Here is a 14,874-nt window from a genome sequence, read left to right as displayed (position 1 = left end):
TTAGTAAATTCCTTAGGCAGGACTTTTTGGCTCATGTCCAGTTGGCTATCCTTAAGTTTGAGGTGAAGTCCCCAAGGTCTTATGAGGTGTCTTTTTACTTAATTGAGGAGAGAAACTTCTAAGCTTTTTTCCTTTTTTAAGAGACAAAAAATAGTTTTGTCACTCTGTCAACAAGGGGCACATTCCTACAGGGGTGCACTTCAAAGACAGGCTGAAATAGTGGGATCAGATTTTCAGGCATTCCTATCTGATGCACAGGGCCCCAATATTTCCTGTAACTGTAAAGCAGCAAATAACCCTATTAAAGACTGAGTGCTTTATATAAAATCAGGCAATGTTGCTTCCTCTATCACCTGTTTACAGCCCATTTTGAGTTGTAAGGAAAATGCAGCCACCACCCCACATATAAAGGCTGCACAGCAGTAGGGTAAGGAGGAGTAATACTGAGGCTGGCCTGACATCAGCCCTTTGGACTGCAGAAATGAGATGAGGAGAGACTGATACCTTGTCAGTCCCACCTCCATTAGGATGTGAGTGAAGTTTAGAGACCAGAGTCTTTCTCTGGTAAATGCATATAGAGTTAACCTGTAGCATACTTTTTATTAATTAACTCAGCTGAAAACTCCTTTTGTTTTTAGAAACAAAAATAGGAATGTGGGAGAAGTAAACTTGTCTATTATATTAACAAGGGGCAGGACTCAGTTGAAATTTAAGCTTGAACCCTTGTTTAGCTCTGCTTTCTATTGAACATGTTTTGCTGTGTTTCATTACTCAAAGGGCAACACATAATTAAGCAAAAACTTATTCTGGAATCCTAAATTAGGCTTAGGTTAAGAGATACAATCTCCACAGAGACTGGTTTGCAGAACTAACAGTAAGTGTAGATGCAGCTTGACAGGAAAATGTAGCTGCTAGACTTAATTATAGAGGAAAACATAGGAGTAAATCTCTCAAACATAGGGTAGTTGAATAATATTTGCAATACATATAATAATACATACAGAAATTTCAAATATATATGTATATACATATATTTATTTATTAAAAATTCATACATTAATATCTTTATTTGTGCCACTTATATCTATCCCGCCTCTGACAGAGGCTTGAATCTCTACATGAAACCAGGGAGGGGAGGGAAAATTATTATACAGCTAAGACAAGTGCATATCTCACACTGCATATTTCCAATTTCATAAATTTACCTTCATTAATTCTCTGTATCTGTTCCCCTTGAAACTGCTGGACAAGTTCTCCAGCACTGAAGTTCATGTTCTGGATGACTGAAGCAACTCTCCCTGTCCAACACTTGTGTACATGTATTTTAGAGATCTTGCAAAAGCTGCAGTTATCTTCAACAGAGAGTGAAGTGACTGCACCTCTATGCTGGTGTGTCAGAAGTCCTGGTCATACACCACAGAATGAATTCATTCTACCTCCACCAAGAGGGAGGTCATGCTTTGTGCTTCCATGGCACACTTCAAGGTGCTCCACACCTGGACAAGCCAAGGAGGAGTTACTCATTTTCCAGCTATCAGTATCAGCACAGTGTTTGTGATGTCCACAGCTACCAGTGACAGGATGATGGAAATCTTTGAGTTATCTATTCCAAACTGGAGAGGAGGTTCCTTCAGCACTAAGAACCCAACTTTTCTAACATGATCACAGCTTTTGACTAGATTTGGTGCCAGCTTTCTTGGCAGGGCTGGCTGGAGCTCTGTTCCCCAGCAATGCAAAGCACTGTGCTTTTCCTTTTCTCAAAGTGTGGTAAAAACTATCCTAATTATCATCTTTCACCACAGGAAGCTGGGCAAAATCTCAGCAAGTAGCCTGAATACTTCATCCCACAAGATCTGGACATGGGATTCATAACATTTGGTTACTTTTTAAGGAGAAGCAACTTTCATTAAGAGGAGCTAGAGAGCTGTATCACTGATCCTTCAGCAGATGTTAGGTATGTGTGATAGCAACACTCAGAGCTAGCACAGGTGATAAAGGAGCATATTTAAAGTCACAAGGTCATCAGCTTTGTGACTCACACATTCCTGATACCAAGCTCTGTTCCTCGATCAAGCCTTTCCACTCACTGAAAGCCCAGAGTACTGCAAGAGCAGTTAAAACAATTAATAAATGATTGTTCTACGTGTTTCTGAAGGGAGTACTCACCTTTCCAACAAGGGCTGGAATATTCATTGAGTTAGTTGCAAAGCCCATGCCAAACACCATAGCATCTTCCACACCAAGGAAGCTGGCCACAAGTTTCTCTAGTTCTACATGTTTGTCTAGGGTGCCTGCAGAAATAAGCACAGGGAATTTTAAATCTCATTGAACTGTGAAAGTTATTATGTACAAAACATACAAAAGAACAGGCTAGAAGTGTGTCATTAAGCTACGTGACATTAAGTTCTGATGAAGGTTTTCCATTTGTATCCTGTGCATGTGGGCTAATGCAAGAGGTGCAAACCAGCTGTGACTAATGCTAACAAATACTGCTGCTGTTAGGGCAGCAAAGCAGTTGCTATGGAAAAAAGCTTTATTTTCTCACAATAACTTTTGACATAGTTTATTCTGAAGACTAATTTGTTGTCTTTTTCTCTCCCCTGCAATGAGGACAAAAATACCTTCTTTTTGTAGGAAATGTGGGACAAACATTTTAGGCATTCTTGGGTTCTCTCAGATGTGAAAACAAAAATGGGTGACAACAAAATTCTTCCTTTTCTATTGTCTGTCGATGTATGTGTACAAAATTCTTAAATAGGATTTCATATGGATAGAAAAACAAAAGCATTCTCCATATTTTTCTCTGCCTTGGAAGGTAAAAGCTATTCCACTCCCTGTAACTGATGACAACTCTGCTCTTTCTTTCCTCTCAACAGCAAATGCAAATGATAATGCAACACTAGACTCTTCTTTATTGCATATTAATTATCTGATATTAGTGCTTGAAGTCTCCAAACAAGTAAGGCTCTCCAACTATCCAACAAAAGCAGTATCCTTCCTGCCCAGCTTACAGTGAAGGATGACAAAATACAGAAGGCAAATAAACAAAAGAGTGGTGTTAAGAGACTGAGATAACAGATAGCTTTGAACAGTAAGGAATCATCTCAACTTGCCACCTCTCTAGTCTTTGGTTGCCTGGCTGTGCATTGCAGGGACCAAGGCAGAAGGAACTCTTACAGGATGATCTGTGGGGAAGAAAAGAGAGTGGCCTGTGGATTCTGAGAGAGCACTTCCCCTATGAATAAGGCTGTAATCAGAGAACAGAAGAAAAAAACTAGGCAAGTGAATATGTTACCTCACTTGGAATGCACAAGCTGATGGCACAATAATACAAAGGGAATTACAATGGATGGAACAAGAAAGCTGTGTTCACTGTGATGGACAAAAGGCAGATGAGTGAAAGAAATGCAGAAGCTTGGCTAGAGTGTCTCAGCAAGAATGATGAGTCAGGAAGATGATCTTACCTTCATCATGGAGCAGAGCTCATTAAAAAAATCAAATATAAATATCAGGAGAACAGTTTCAGCAATAACAATAAGTCAGCTGGTTACAGTGAAGGAGTGTTTTCATTATTTTTTCTCATTAAATATCTAAAGTAAGAATGACATCCATTTGGAAATAGAATGTGACAAATATCTATCAGGCAGGGAGAGAAGGAGCAAGGATCATGTGGCTTCTTGAAAAACCTGGATTACATGGACAGTAAAGAACAGCAGTAGTGCTGAGATTCTGTCAGAGCCTTCCTGGGCTGTGCTAGACCTGAGCCTACTCCAGTGTCTCTGCACTCCTTGTATCACACTGCATGTACCTGGGGCTGGGTTGTCTCTCTGCTCTGAGAATGAGATAATGTGACACAGAAAATGCGACTCTGCAGAAACTCCACTACCTGTGAGCTGAGTCTGTGTGAAGCTCTTTCAAGATGGCTATTTTCTGAATTTGTACATCCCAAGACACACAGGATGTGAGCTGGCTCTGCACACAGCCACTGTTTAGTACCCAGGTTCTAAAATACAAAATAGTGTTTCAGAGCTGGGCTGCTCACTGGAAATGTGGGTAAGAATCTGTCATAAGGTGTAAGCCCAGCAGGACTCAGCATTTATTTCTGAGGTTCTGTATTTTTTGCAAATTGGGCCCATCTAGTCTTCAATCTACAGTGCCCATGGACAACTAAGAGTTCCAGCAGGATCAGCTGCCTTAATGCTCCCTACAGATGTTATTTTGTCACTCCAGGGCTCTCAGCACACCAAAAGAAGATGAAATCTGAAATGGAAGCTCAAAGCCAAGCACACTATGGTCACAGCTTGAATTAGAAGGTTTGTGAAAGCATGAGAAACAAGCAGTGTGTGCTTTGCAAGGCAGGCATTTTAAGGCATGACACAATTGTCTCTGACTCTTCCAGGGATAAGTCTGACACTGGGTTGGAGTTAAATTGCTTTTTGGGGTTGCATCACATGTTTTCTGTTTTTATAAACAGGAAAGGCCTGACTCAATACAGACTGTTCTGTTAAAGATCCTATTAGATGACCCACAAAAGAACAGCACATTTTTCCCCCTACTTTTTTTGATTTTGTCATGGTGAAGAATGACTCATTTTGATAGTGACTGATTCCTACTTATTATTTACTAATCCTAAGTGTGAATGCAGATGATACCGTACGTCCCTGCTGCCTACAAATCCTGGAATACAAATTGAAATTGGTTAGCAAAACAAAATCCTGAATGACAAAGATTTGCAAAGTGAGCCCTGGTTTTGAATCATGTTAATTACCATGGCAATTGTTGGTGGTAAGTAAGGTGTTGCAGAAGCAATACAACACACACCAGTACTGTCAGTGGGAAGTTCATGGCAGCTGTATACATTGAACAGAGTTGAAAAAGCATACAATTTTGCAATTATTTAATCATATCAGGAGATATTTCTAGACAGGATGTCCTTGGACACTGTACAAATGGCATCAATTCTATCACCTCTCTCCACTGGAAGAAACAAGGGGTCAGTCATGTGCTGCTGGGATGAGGTTTGTCCACTATCATTCCCAGCTGATCACAGCCACCACCATGACAAGCATAAACAGCACTGCCAGACAGATGCAAATGTGATCCAAAGGAACTGGCACAAGCTGAAACATCTCAGCATCTCAAGCTACATAACAAAGGCAGTAATTACACAATTCCTCATTAAATACAACCTTAGAGATGTCAAGTAAGGTTAGCTTGGCACTTAAAATGTTTTGTATTGTGCTGGATGCAAGACCAGTATCATGATCTGATGAATGAAAAGTGATATGCTAGATATATCTTTTTAATCTACTGTATACACACTTGCCCTATAAACAGACATTAGAATTTCCCCACTGACTGACTACAGCTTGGCTTGGCCCAACAAATGAGGATACAACTAAACAATGTAGACCAAACCACCAGGAAAGATTTAAGACAAAAAAAAAGAAGAGAAAGGTACCTGCATCTTTAAGAGACAAAATCCTTTTGAAAGTTATTCTTCCTTGCTGAACAGCTGTAATACAATACAGCAGGAGTTACTGTGATCCAAGACTATACAGGTTTTAAGATCACAGATCATATCAAAAGTGGACTTTCACAACGGGAACCACCTCCACAGATTCCCACACTTCTCACAGCAAATCCCCTCCTTTTCAAAATCTGATGACCCAGTTCCCTCCATTAACTTGCCACTGCACTCTGGTGACAGGGAACATGAAGTACACTGTGTTTTGACAGGCTCTTTCATAGACTCACTGTTTTTTCATACCCATGCTGTTGGGCTGAAAGTCACTGCCAGACTACTAGAGAGATAAAGCTGGAAAATGGACTTCCCATGATCCATCGAGTCATTATTTAGTTTGACATTTTCAGCTTGGACAAGGTGGTTTATGCCACTGGTTAGTCTGCCCAATACAGTCTTTCAGGTTCTTATACACTAATGACACAGACTGGTTGAACTGCCAACACTGGCAACAGTATCCTGTCATAGAATTTTATGTTTGGAATTCTAACAGCCAAAGAAGACAGGGAAACACCTGCTCCCCTCAGGTTAAACAAAAGCTGGAAGAGTAAACTGATACAAGCAACAAAGGCCTTGAAAGAAAAAAGAGCAGCTGGGAACCCTGTGCATCCCTGGCGTGACTCACCAAGGTGACTGAGAACAATTACACTATGGAAATGAGGGTTTGTCAGCAGCATCCTTGGGAGGGTGGGGAGCAGAACAAAACATCTGAATTTCCTTGTCACAGCTGAAACTTAAGGTCACAAACTCACTCTGGGAAGATGAGTACACTGCATGGTAAGATGCTTGTCAGAGATGAAAAAATCTGTATAATTGAAAGACATACACCCTTTTACAAAAAGCAAGATGGGATGAGTTATTAATAGCAAGATGAAGAAAGAGAAGCTGTGGAAATTATATTATTTCTTTACACTGTGTTACCAGGGCAGATGGTGCAGATGGTATCACAGTCCTACAGACCCACTAACAGAGGAAAGCCTCAACTTGTAGAATGAGATTTGTTGGAAAGAGAGGGAGAGAAGCACACAGTAACATTATGCAGTTGCCTCATTTAACACTGTCTGTACAGAAAAGAGTCCCAAAAGAAGGGGGTTTTGATGAATCATTTGATAGAAAGGAAATGCTCAAGTTTTCTTAACATTGCTACCAACTGACAGGGCTTTCATACCACAAAGACATCATGGGTGTCATAAATCTAATCATGTACCTGTGTAATTTAGTGATTCTCAGAAAAAAAGTAGATTAGTTTTAGCTGAACTTCCAGCTGAATTTAGATCTTCTGAGTTTGTTTCCTTTTTTTTTTTCTTTTGCCTTTAGAAAAACACAAAGTTAAAATTTCCAGTGTAAATCCAGCATCTTCATGCCAAAGCCTGTAGGGCAGCATCTTAAGTATCGAAATACTTGCATGAAGATAACATCATATATCAGAGATACTTTAGATATTAAACAAGTCACACAACCCTTAATTCCTACAGATGCCTTCAATTCCACCTGCTAGAAGATGGGCTATCCAGACTATTAATCTTGCATTGCAAAGCATACTTTTGCAATGGTGAAATACAAGGAACAAACCTAACCCAATGATTATAAATTGTAAGCTGGATTAGTTATTTATGAGAGGGTAGGCACAAAAAGGAAAAGGATGTTAGTGGATACGACAAAAGAGAATTCTTTGCATGAACTGCTTCCTAATTTAAACCATACCCTATCAGAAAATAGCTAAGATGATGAAATATGTGTATATATACATGTATATCTACATGCACACAAATTCTCATTTTTGTGGCTTTTTCTCCTTAAGATCTCACTTGGGAATTGTAAATTATGGGACATTCAGCTCTTTATCTTTTTCTCCAAACTGAAAAATTAAACATTTATTCATGTTTGTACTATGTGGTATTATGTTTAAAATGAGTCTTGGCCCTAATTAAAGTTTCAAAGTAGTATAAAAGAAAGAATGGCCAAATAACTATTTTCATCTTCTTAAAATGCTGCTAGAAATTCACATTAGGCCTTAAAACCCAGTGGAAGGAAAGAGGTGAATGAGTCTGAACTACTTTTGTATATGAAATGTTGGCACAGATTTTCACGTTTGCTTTTTAGAAATGAGATCACAAACCAAGCTTTTTTACGCTAATCAAGCGTAAAAAAATCCTTGTATATGAAATGTTGGCACAGATTTTCAGGTCTGCTTTTTAGAAATGAGATCACAATCAAGCGTAAAAAAAATCCTGAAACAAAGAGAAAAGCCCTAAAACTGAGTGCAAGTTAGGTGCTAAAGGGTAATCTCCTAACATGCCCTCCAGAGTGAATCGCCCTGCAAGTGTTCTGTGCAGGCTCCATCTTGTTTTCTGGTCCAAGGCATAATCACAGGAGAAGGATTTCAAAAGGCAGGAATCCTGCCTGGCTGCTTAAGCAGCACTAATCACACGTTTGCTCCAGTTACTCACGTATGTCATCTCCATGAAGAGTACTGGGGAGTTAGATAAACAGAGAATTGTCAGTACTGGCTGTCCATGTGACAGTCCCGTCACCAGCCTGGCCCTAGGAGCACTCAGAGCATGATAATCTGCCTTATCTTTAAAAAAAGTGTAACTTTGCTGATTTTGTTATCATCTTCAAGCAGCAAGTGGGAAACTAATTTGCATGTTTCTCAACAATTCTCAGACACATTGCTTAGAAAAGGCTGACTATAAACACTGAAAAACAGGATGGGCTCAGAGAAAAAAGGCTTTTGAATCTGCCTTTAATAGTAGCCAACTCCCACCCCAGCCATTAAAATACATTGATTTGCATGGGAAAAAGGACTTTACATTCAAGTGGTCATTCTTTCATATTTTTTACTATATGGAGGGAACACTTGCTATTTCATATTTATTTAGGTTCCTATATGCTGGCAGTTTTATTAAGCTAAGAATAACACTTCGGAGAGAAAAATTAAAATACATATAACAGTAGAGATATTTTTGTGGGGCAGTTTATATGGAATGCCCTAACATTCCCAACACTCCAGTTAGTTTGAACAGTTGGTGTCCAGTTACTTATGGAATCACAGAATGAATCACAGAATAGTTTGTGCTGGAAGGAACATTAAAGATCATCTCATTGGAATGCCTTGGACAGAAACCTTTCACTAGATCAGGTTGCTCCAAGCCCCACCAAGCCTGTCCTTGAACACTTCTAGTAATGGGCATCCACTGGACAACCTGTTCCAGAGCCTCACCACCTCCATGGGGAAGAATCTCTTTCTGAAATCTAATCTGACCCCACCTCTGTCAGTTTGAAGCCATTCCCCTCTTATCCTGTCACTCCACACCCTTGTAAAAAATCCCTCTCAAGCTTTCTTGTAGCCACCTTGAGTTACTGGATGGCTACTTAAATCCTTCAACATTCAAGAGTAATTTTCTCAGACCCAATATTTACTCCTAAAAAACCAAAACTTCCTACTTCTTTTTACATCCCAGTTGGTTTCTTGACGCATAATGAATAAGGCAAAGAAATTTTTAAGATTACCTTTTCCTGAACCTGCAGGAGAGACTGCTGCTGACAAAAACGGTTTTAATTTAAATATCACCCGTGGTCAATTTTCTCCTTAAGATCCTTAAGACATGGTAGGTGCAGATCTCTCTGGATCCTCTCTTGGCATCTCTCAGAGTTCATAAGGACATCCTGAATCAGGTACGGTTTGGGTATTTCTAGTAACTATCAGTGAGTGCTCCTCTGCACACACGGCCACTGCCCCTTGGAACACAAGGGAGTGTGAAGTTCTGGTATCTGCAGTGTTATAGACACTTATTATACCTGCTTTTTGCAAATATTAAAATGGATTTTATATGCGTGATGTTAAAGTAACTTTGTTCTAAAGATATAGTTTTTATTTCTGTTGTTAATTAAGCTTAGACATAGTAGTGAAATTATTGACATAATTGTGTTAAAATGCCTGTTGGGATGGGATAACATCCAACGAACACAGGATGAGGATGCCTATACAGATCTGCCAACTATCAGCACTCACTGTCTGAAGACAGAGTGGACCAAGGCCCAAAGTGGAAGTGAAAAAGGGGAACCCAAACCACACCCAAGAGACATGCATGCTCTAAAAAGGTGGACTTCAGGAGGGGCCATGTGAAATAGCTCCCAGAATATGTAAACTAGTTTATGCTTAATGCATAAGGGTATATGAATGTGCAAGAGACTGATGTAGGGGAAAAGGCATTTAAGGGGTGTCCCCAAAGGTGACAGTGTGCTCTTGGCTAAGTGCCAAGATGCACCTGGCCATAATAACCTTTGCTCTATGGTCCTGGTCTCCTTATTAAACTTTTTACATTTTCACAGGAGAATGAACATGCTTTTCACAGCAGTGATGAGCTCCTCAGGTGTGGCAGCACTTAGGTGAAAACCTTCTACCAGCTTCATACAATGCCCTGTACATCTGGTAGTGGGAAAGGACAGTGAATCCTGACCACTCTTCCACATCACACATTATGTTGAAAATGTCTATAATTTCTCCCCTTATGCATGTCTATAATTTCTCCCCTTTTTTGGAGACAGATGACAGGCATTTGTGACAGCTGGAGACAACAAGCTCACTAGTTCTTCACCCAGAAGCTGTCTGAGGTCTTTGATGATCCCTGTGGCTCTTCTCTTACACTTTCCAGTTTTGCTAAATATTTTTGATCAGACCTGCACAGAGTACTCAAGACAACAGCAAACAGCAGCTTTATGCAGTAGTGTACTGAGGATCTATGGTTGGCTTTCTGTGTACTTTCTAGTAATTTCTAGAGTTTGTTTTGCTTTCTGATCATGGAACAGCAAGTTAATTCTTCCATGGATGTACCCCTTATAACATCAAAATCTTGCTCCTAGGGGCTAATAGCTAGCTTGGTCTTAAAAAAAGGAAAGTACTTTTATTTCACATTGAAAGTCCCACAAACCCCTCAGAAACATGTCTGAAATGACACCATTATAGTAAGAAAATAATAATTATTATTATTATTATAATTAAGAAGAACATGGAATTAAAAATGGATTGAAAAGCCTTAAATCTTTTTATGAGGGATAAGCCTTGGAAAGTCAGCCACTGTTTTCATTAGCTTTAATCCTGTTCTCAGAGGAAACTACCTGCAACAGCATTAAGATATGATAGCATTGAATGCCCTCTCCACAGCCTCCATAGTTTTAAGAGGAGGAGTGTAGGCAGAAGACCATAAAGGACAGTTTTACCATCATGTATTCTTTCAAACATCACTCACATTACTTTTATTTGTGTCCTCTTTGCTTTACCCTCTATCTGAAATCCTCTGAATGTAGTGGAATGATTTCTCAGAAAGAGAGCTACCACTGCTTAGAGAGAGATCTTGGTAAAACTCAGACATGCCAGACACTCAAATGCACACAAGCAGAACAGTACTTTCAAAGTGAATTAACTTGAAAATATAAATACGTTCAAGTGCTCTCTTGAATTAGAACCCTACAGGTAATTTGCAGCCTTGGCTCTTGCAGGTCACTGCACTTCAAAACACTAGCTCCACACGCAATAACAACAGAAGTTTTGAAATGTGATCTGCCCAGAAACAAACTCATCCTGTTCCTTTTATGTAAGATGAAGACGAGAAATGATAATTTATAAAGGTAAGATGTTTCATTCAGACCCTTCCTTCTCTCTCTCTTTAATATATCTAACTCAGAATTTTTCTGTATGAAAATGTATGAATGGAGCAAAAGAACATAAAGGAACAAGGAAAGAGGGTATCCACTCTGGATAAGAGGCTGTTTTCCTTAGGCTGTTTATACAGACCTTGGTGACAGAGCTCCAAAGAGCCAGCACCAACAAAGGAACCACTGCTCAGCCCTGCCCTGTGGAGCCACCTCTCTCCATGGAGCACACAAACACAGCCCCTCTGTTACCTGCCCAGGATAAACTGCTGTGATTGCTCAGTTACACCAGCTAGGCCAGGCCTAAACACCCTGCTTTCCTTTGTCCAAGCTGCTCTCCAAAATCCACTTCCAAAAGACTGAGACTCACAAGGCTTTTAGGATGCTCTTTATCTGCAGCCCATTCTTGCATTGTGAATAGTCTTGATGCAGTTCATGGGACTGTTTATTGTGAAGGCAATTAGAATGAACCTAAATTCTTGCTCAATCAGTCAAGACAACTTTGAGGACAGCACAGATGAAGAGAATATCCTAGAAATCTCTATACATTGGCTCTCAGATAGATGGGATGAAGTTACTTAGTAAGATTTTTAATATTTGAACAGAGAATCCTCTTTTAATAAGAAGTTGGGTTGGTGGTTTTTGGTGGTTTTTTTTTGTTTTGTTTTGGTTTGGTTTTTTGTTTGTTTGTTTGTTTTTAAGAATGAATCTTCCAGTAAAAAAATTCAGCAAAAGCCACAGAATAAGGAACAGCAGCCACAATCTTAGATGTCCTGAAAACAACTTGAAATGTTCTTAGACAAAATGGAATCTGGGAGAAAAAGAGAGAAAGCTTCCTTCAATACCTTAAAGGACTAGCAATGGTGACCACTTTCAAGCATGAAATTCAGCTTAAATAATAATATATTGCAGTCATTAGATGGGTCACCTACACAAGGAAAGTAGGGTCAATCTGTAAACCCTCTCTGAGTGGTATCACTGACATAATTATTATTGGCAAATCAAACCACAATGACAAGATAAGAAGCAGATCACAAAGTTTGCATTACTTTTTCTTCTGAAATGGAGACTTTAAATAAAAAAAACTAAATTAAATACAGTATTTTTTCTGTAAGTTTTATGGAAGAACATAGTTTACATTGGAGATAAAAATGTAATTTTTTTAGGTTGCTGGATTAGAAAAAAGAAATCTTTTATAGACTTTATAGACTTCTCCATTCTGGGAAGCCTTCTTTTTTTTTTTTTAATACTCCCAAGAAAGATAAAGCCTGAAGAGAAAACTCCCCTTGCATTTCCCTGGTTTGAAACTGGGTTTTTTTTTGAAATGTAAGATGATTGTACAGGAATGCAAGGCTTTGTGTTGAAGGTAACACTGCATGCAGCCTACAAACTAACAAAGCAGAAAATCATAACAGATAAAACCAAAAATGTCAGATGGAGCCTTCCTGAATTTATTTGCTAATGGCAAACTAGAAATTTCTATTTTGTGCCAGTAGTATCTCATAAAACATTCCAATACATTCTTAGAACATGGGATTAAAAACATTATGCAAAAGATCATTTAACTAATCCGAAACCTCTGTGTGTGGTAACTGATATAAATCTGTGACACAGTTGAATTTGCCCCAGAAAAATTGCTGAAATCTCAATGTGTGTTTCCATCATTAAAAATCCCAGGCCAGTAGATGACAGACTTGGTTTAGCTTTCCCAAAAATCAATATTAGTTTTCCTTTTGAAAAAAACCCTCATGTGAGAACATATAAAACACAGCATTTCTTCTAATTGTGAAACAAGTAATTGCTGATGTGATTAAAGTTCTCTGTATCCAATTCTTTCAAGATATCTGTGAGAAGAAGAGTATTGTTACATGACCTTTGGTGGCCATCTTGCTGTTTACTTACCCATCTCTTGCCTGGTACTGCAGACTCCTGTCCCATATTTTTCTAACTCTACGGTCACAGTTTTCAAAGCATTAACATCTGTTTCTGCAAAGCCGAGGTAGTTATAAGAACCCATATTGATTACATTCTTGATAGTCCTTCCTGTAAACCTGTAATTAAAGCAAATTTTGAACAACAGTGCAATTGTCTTTCCAATCCCAAATGAAAAGGAAAAAATCCCAAAATTTTCCCACCAAATTTTTTTCCAGCGTCAAATTCCTACTTGTGAATTGACAATCCTCATATTCTAACAGCCCAAAAGTTTTTCTAGCCTTCCTCTTTTCCTAACTAAGTACTTCTTCACAGCCAGAGTGCTTTCTAGAAGTCACACTGCAGATGGCAATATATTGGTGTGGAATCACTGGCTGCTTTTATGGATTTAAATAAACAAACCAACATAAGACTTTATTTAAGGAACAACTTACAGACATTAAGTTTTCAAGCAAATTGTCTACTGCTTCCATTAAGTCACCAGCATTCTAACACACACAGAACTTAAATTTGATGAAAATATGTGAAACACTGTGATACACTCTCAATAAGCTCAAATATAGCCAACATACACGAAAATATGGGAAACACTGTGACACATTCTCAATAAGCTCAAATATAGCCAAACTACACATTGTCTATGCTGTGAATTCCCATAGCCGTGTAATTCAGTTGCAATACACCTAAACCTTCAAGATGTAATCTGCTGAAAACCCACTGCCAAAGATCCACGATGAAGGCAAGAAGCCACATTCATGTAGTGCAAAAAATTATGATATAAAACGTAACCAAGGGTTAAAACAAATTTTGTTGTAGTCTTCAGAGTCAAGGTCTATTGTTATAAATGGTGTGTGAGTAGTCTTGTGCTGACACAGCCAAACACATTTGCAACTGAGTTGGAAATCTATACTGCATTTCCAAACAAATACTCAGAAGAAAAGGGTCAGATTGTCAGCATGGTGCTGACTGCAGAAAGAAACATGCTAGTGGATATTAGACAAGGATCTGGACACAACTTTGTGTGCTTTGCAGAGGTGTCAGGAGTATGCTCATGAGGCTGAGAGCAGCAGAGTGTAAGATGACTCACCTAAATGTCCAGTTGTAATCATCTGTAACACGTTCCATGAGGTCAAACTGTGGCCCAGGGACACTGCAAATGGGACGGTTCCAGTTATCCCGTATTCTCAAATAGAGGTTCCTGGTGTAAAAGTTCTCAAAATCTTGATAAAGTGGCACAAAATCCTGGTTTGAAAACATGCACAGGGTTATGTTGCTGTGAAAATATCTCTTTCTGTACCCAAGTCATTCCTATTAACAAGGAAAAACTGATTCATCAATAAACAGAGCGCCACAGCAGCCACATGGCGCTGTGTCACTTACAACTCCAAACAGCAATACTGTATCCTTACTATAATTCCTTTAAAACACAATGTTGTATTTCTTAGAGGGCAGAGTATTTTATTTCTGTTTAAAGATTAGGGGGTTTTTTGTTTCTTTTTTGGTTTGTCAGTTTTTTTTTTTAAATGATAAACAATTTGGTCTAACTCTCTCTGTATGTACTGAAAGTTGGAAATGGAAAAATAAATCAAGATTCTTTCACTTGAAGAAATGAATTGCTTCAAATTGAGCATTTTTCTATGTGTGGAGCAGGTTGCAGAAAACTAGGATAAAGAACTCAGTACATTTCATGAAATGCTGGATACATTAGACAAAAGCTAGTCCAATATATGTGATTTGGGCCTAGGGTGGAGATGCAAACATCC

The 14,874-nt window shown here is 38.8% G+C and overlaps 1 protein-coding gene across 1 annotated transcript in view; it reads right to left on the bottom strand.

The window, feature by feature from the left end:
- SPTLC3 (serine palmitoyltransferase long chain base subunit 3) overlaps positions 1-14,874 on the bottom strand; it is an 81,622-nt gene that overhangs the window by 34,696 nt on the left and 32,052 nt on the right. Inside the window, exons 4-6 of the mRNA XM_005428042.2 lie at positions 14,199-14,353; positions 13,082-13,230; positions 2,167-2,291 (exon numbers count right to left, since the gene is read on the bottom strand). Of these exons, the coding sequence (XP_005428099.1) occupies positions 2,167-2,291; positions 13,082-13,230; positions 14,199-14,353 (429 nt within the window). The remainder of the gene's footprint in view (positions 1-2,166; positions 2,292-13,081; positions 13,231-14,198; positions 14,354-14,874) is intronic.

The sequence above is a fragment of the Geospiza fortis genome, unplaced genomic scaffold, assembly GCF_000277835.1.
Source record: "Geospiza fortis unplaced genomic scaffold, GeoFor_1.0 scaffold185, whole genome shotgun sequence".
In the NCBI taxonomy this organism is placed as follows: domain Eukaryota; kingdom Metazoa; phylum Chordata; class Aves; order Passeriformes; family Thraupidae; genus Geospiza; species Geospiza fortis.
Note: the sequence above shows the minus strand (reverse complement) of the source record. Positions and strands in the feature narration are given on the sequence as shown.